This window comes from Numida meleagris, chromosome 23, assembly GCF_002078875.1.
Source record: "Numida meleagris isolate 19003 breed g44 Domestic line chromosome 23, NumMel1.0, whole genome shotgun sequence".
Lineage (NCBI taxonomy): Eukaryota > Metazoa > Chordata > Aves > Galliformes > Numididae > Numida > Numida meleagris.
The window spans coordinates 2,866,512-2,870,909 of record NC_034431.1 but is presented as its reverse complement, the minus strand read 5'-3'; the positions used below and the strand labels follow the sequence as shown (position 1 = coordinate 2,870,909).

General features: G+C 44.8%; 1 protein-coding gene across 1 annotated transcript; it reads left to right on the top strand.

Annotated features, from left to right (window-relative positions):
* LOC110387774 (ubiquitin carboxyl-terminal hydrolase 42-like) lies at positions 1,523-3,987 on the top strand. The gene is made up of 2 exons (XM_021376334.1): positions 1,523-1,555; positions 2,273-3,987. Exon 2 carries the CDS (start codon positions 2,400-2,402, stop codon positions 3,474-3,476), a length of 1,077 nt encoding a protein of 358 aa, XP_021232009.1. The 5' UTR covers positions 1,523-1,555; positions 2,273-2,399; the 3' UTR covers positions 3,477-3,987.

Genomic DNA, 4,398 nt, shown 5'->3' with positions numbered 1-4,398 from the left:
ACAGCTTGAACTGCGTGCAATCAGAAAGCCCAACACAAAGATCAGTGTTCTGCAGTGACGGCAGCACGCTCCTTACAAGTGGTGGTGCCATCTGAATGGCTTCGGAACTGTTCTACGGCGTTCAGTCACTCAACCCAATCCTGAGCTGACATCTGAGCCAAGCTCTTCTTCAGGTCTGTGGCTATTGATATTTGTCAGAGAATCAGCTGTGTTTTTGGAGAACCGCCCTTTTAAATGCATTGAAGTAGGAGAGATCAGAAAGGGCTTTTGGAACAAAAGTGAAATCTAGCCAAGAGAGACGTGATTGCTCTGACAGTAAGAGTTTCTTTCCTCCCCCGTGCTACGTTGCCATTTTCCATAGTGTCTCACATGTAAGAAATTTTCCGGATTGCTTCAAAGTGGGACTTTGTTCATTGGGATGTCTCTTTTTCACAATGACATAATGGTGAGGAAAAAGAACTTACACTTTCAGTCCCAGAAAGATTTCAACCACTTACTGAAATGGTGACAACTGAGCATTTTTCCCTTGCATGGAATGTAACACTTGTAGACAGGAGTAATTTTTCTTCTCAGTTAAGTCAAAATATGAACTCAAAAGTTCCACGTTTCAGCAGTGAGACGTGGATGCTGTAACACATGGTCTCAGAATGGGCAGCATGCATCGAGTAACCTCATCCAAAGCTCCTGCTGCATTTCTGTATCAATGGAATCATTGCAACTAGACAAAGTGTAGCAAGCTGAACCCAGATTTGCCATCAAAAGAAGTAGGTTCATTTAAAAAAGTATTAAAATAGCCTGGAATCCAGCTACTTTGACCTTTTTGTTCCTGTCCAGATCCATTGCTGATGGCAGTGTATATTTAGGATCTGCCTTTATGCTCATGTCTCTGGGTTTAGTTTGCTTTTACTGGATATTTGCTTTTGGTTTTTGCCCATGTGATCTATTTAACTTTACAACTCCCAGTAAGTAAACATAACCAGAGTGATACTGTAATGTTAATGCCAACAGAGGGTGATCAGCTGTGGCTGGAAACATTAAAACAATCTGTAGCCACTGTAAAATAGCTCATTGCCTGTCTCAGTCAGTTGAAGACGGCACAAAAGTGGGAAGGGGGATAATTTTTCACTCCTAACTGCCCAGTATAAAATAATACCAAAGACTGCAGGTTCACTTACATCACTTTCAAGTTAAAGCACTGACTGTGTTCAGTATGCCTGTTCTGCTTCTGCAGATTGCAAGTTACAAATAGTGGTCAGTTTTCACTGTCCCCAACTGCACCGTTTTAATCTTTAGTTTTAGTTGTCAATGCCCATTACCAAAGGACAATAATGACATGAATCTCATATCAGCTGTGCTTAGGACGTGCAGCCATATGCTGTTTCCAATGGCTATGAAATGGCTGGGGAAAACAGTAAGGAAAAAGAAGGGGGGGACTTCAGAACCTGCAGGAACTGACATTGAGGGCCTGAGGGGGAAGCAATTGAGCGTGACCACCTCCTCCTATTTAAGACCAGGTTGGTGCCTTTCTGTTGCATGTGTTGGGAGGACTGTGTTGGTAAGGAATTGATTGTGGAGTGGGTGCTATGAGCTCTCCATTTATTTATTTTTAAATGTGGGTTCTTTCTTCTCTTTTATAGACTGAGTCTCTTTGAGTGTGAGTAGTTTTTTTTTGGTTTTACTTTGCGTAAGGGCAGGGCTTACTACTCACTTCTCAAGATTTACTTTGTGCTGGGAGGTGTTGTTTTCTTTCTTGCTTTGCTTTGTGCCTCTTGGAGGTGGCTAATCTTCTCTCAGTATTAAGGAATAAGCCATACTGTGTCTTTCTTTTTTTCTTCCTCTTTCTCCTGTCTGCCTTGCTTCTGCCACTACTAGTAGTTAACTAGTAGTTGCCCTTACTAGTAGTCTAAGCACCTTGACTGGGTGTGCTCAAGATTAACAAAGTCAGCAACTTTGCTACACAAGTCTGCAGTATAATAGAATCCTATTGGCACTACGGCAATCTGCTGAAAGATAACTAACAGCAGTGCCTGTATAGTTGCTTGGCTCCTAGAAGCTTAGGAGGAACTGTTTTTCAGGGTGATCTGGTTTGACTGACAGGCAGCTTGTTTTCTTTCTCCCCACACCGTTATTTCTTGAAAAATCACTTCTGTACAGCAGCTCCACCCATATTTATCTTTGGCTTCTGATAACATTAGCTGGAAGATGTTGTGTGTGAACATGACAACTAATGCCCACAAATGGATCTGAGCTAGTAAATATCTGTGTCTTCCAGGTGCGAAGCTGCTTCTTTAAGAGATACAGTGCTTCCTGCTCATCTGCAGGCTGTGTGCATCCCACAGCTGGGTGCCATCACCTCCAGGAGGCAGGCATTAATTGGGCTGTTCCTTTCAGTTCTGGCAATGGGTGGTCTTCTTGGCAAGAACAAGAGGCTCTGTGTGTTCCCTCTGAAAGTTACTTTTCGTAAGACCAAGGGGAAGAAGGCATCTGAGACTGCAGGTATGTCCTGTGATGCTTCAACGTGGACTGGGGAGAGCCATTTTTATTCAGCACGCATAGGGAGGACCCCCAGAGCCCCTGAACCTTCTCTCGCAGAGTCAGATTCCTTAGACACCTCTGAAGGTGAATTTGCTGCCCAAGCTAAAAAGGACACAGGAGCTGCATCTCTGCAGGTACAACATGCCGAGGCCCCACTACCTGCCTCTACTAGAGATGCAGACAATGGTGAGGTGCCACAGGACCCTGAAACCAAACCTACCACAGAGGAGATGAAGAACCAGGAACTTGCTGAACAGCCAAAACAAGCAGCCCAATCTGCCAGAAGCCATCTAGAAGAGATGAGTAAAGCTCAAGCTGTTGAGCAACCTGCTGCTGGCTGTATACCCCAGGAGCAGCTCAGCTGTGGGGATGATGAAACGAGGCCTCTTACACAGACAGCTGTGAAGGTTGAAGTCCACGTGTGTGCAGAAGCCCAAGGTGAGGTTCGGCCTCCTGGAGTGGAGTCCAGGCCATCAGTTCCTGCAGAAGAAGATGCTACAGTTCTGTGTGATTCAGAGGAAACTTGTGAGGGCAAGGATCACCAGGAAGTGCCTGTGGAGAATGCAGCTGGGTCTCCACCTGCTTTGAGTGCCATGCAGGAGTCAGAGGTGCTTTTGGAGACCATGGAGACAAGAGAGGACATCACAAGTGTGCAGAGATCTGCAGAAAAGCAAGCAGGAGAAGAGAAAGTGCAATCTGCTGCTAAAGCCTCACCTGATCTCCAGTTGGAACATGACAATGAAGGGGTTCCTCTTCATGAGTACGTGGAAGAAAATGCTTTTGAATCAGAGCAAGCTGAAGAACCAACTGAGGTCGGTGATGATGGACAAACATCAAATGAGATCCCATGCTGCCTGGCAGAAACCCAGGCTGCTCTGCAGGATAACGAGGAGATCAAAGCTAGCAATGGGGGAAAACAGCCTGCTGATGAGGAGTGCTGAAAGAACACATGAAGCCTGGTGCAGCAACTGCTGAGCAGGCTGAGAGTTTGTCTGCAGCAAAGCAAAGAATCTGCTGCCTTGATCCTGCAGGGAGCCAAGATGGACAAGTAACCAGTGGGTGCTTGTATCCTTAAGGGCATGTTGTTTATGAAGCCTGCTTTAGAAAGTGGGACTAAACAGCAAGCTGGTGCATAGCCTTCCATAGGTGGCACCAATCCCCTTCTTTCCCTAGCAAGGGGTGGTGAAGGGACACAAGTAAGTGTGCTTCAGTACAATAAGCATATTTATGTATTTGACTTTGTTCTCCACGTGCACAAACACCTGAGATAGTGTTATGGACTTCATAATTCTCTCTGTGTGACTGCACAGGGTTAGGTCTTTGACAAACAAGCCGGATTTATTAATTATACTTGTCTGTGCACCTCACTCTGACCATCGCTGTTTGAAGCTATGTTGAAATGCTGTGTGGTCTGTGCTGCAACTGGAACCAATAAATGGGCATGTTTTAACACTTGTTGATGCCAGTTGTTGTTTGATTAATGGCAAGCTGCTCCATGGTTTGTGCTAGTTGAGTTCAGGTGAAAGAGCCAGGAGAAGAGCCCTGTGAAAGGGGTTGTTTCCAAAGTGTAACCAGTAAGAGAGATTTCTGATGGTCATTTTGCTGCAATAAATATGTCAGGTTACCACATACATGATGCTGGTCTCTAATAATGTAGTTCTTAAATGCAGGGAGTCTGCTTGTAAAACCTGATGAGTTGAGCAACTGTCACTGAGCTTCAAAAGTGATACAGTGCTGAAGGGAATTGGAAAAAGAATACAGCCTAGATCTTTTCCTTTAATTTCAACCAAAAAATAACAGGCCTGCACCAAATGATTCTGCTAGAGCTTATGGGGAATTATAAGTGTACTTAGACAGAAAGCT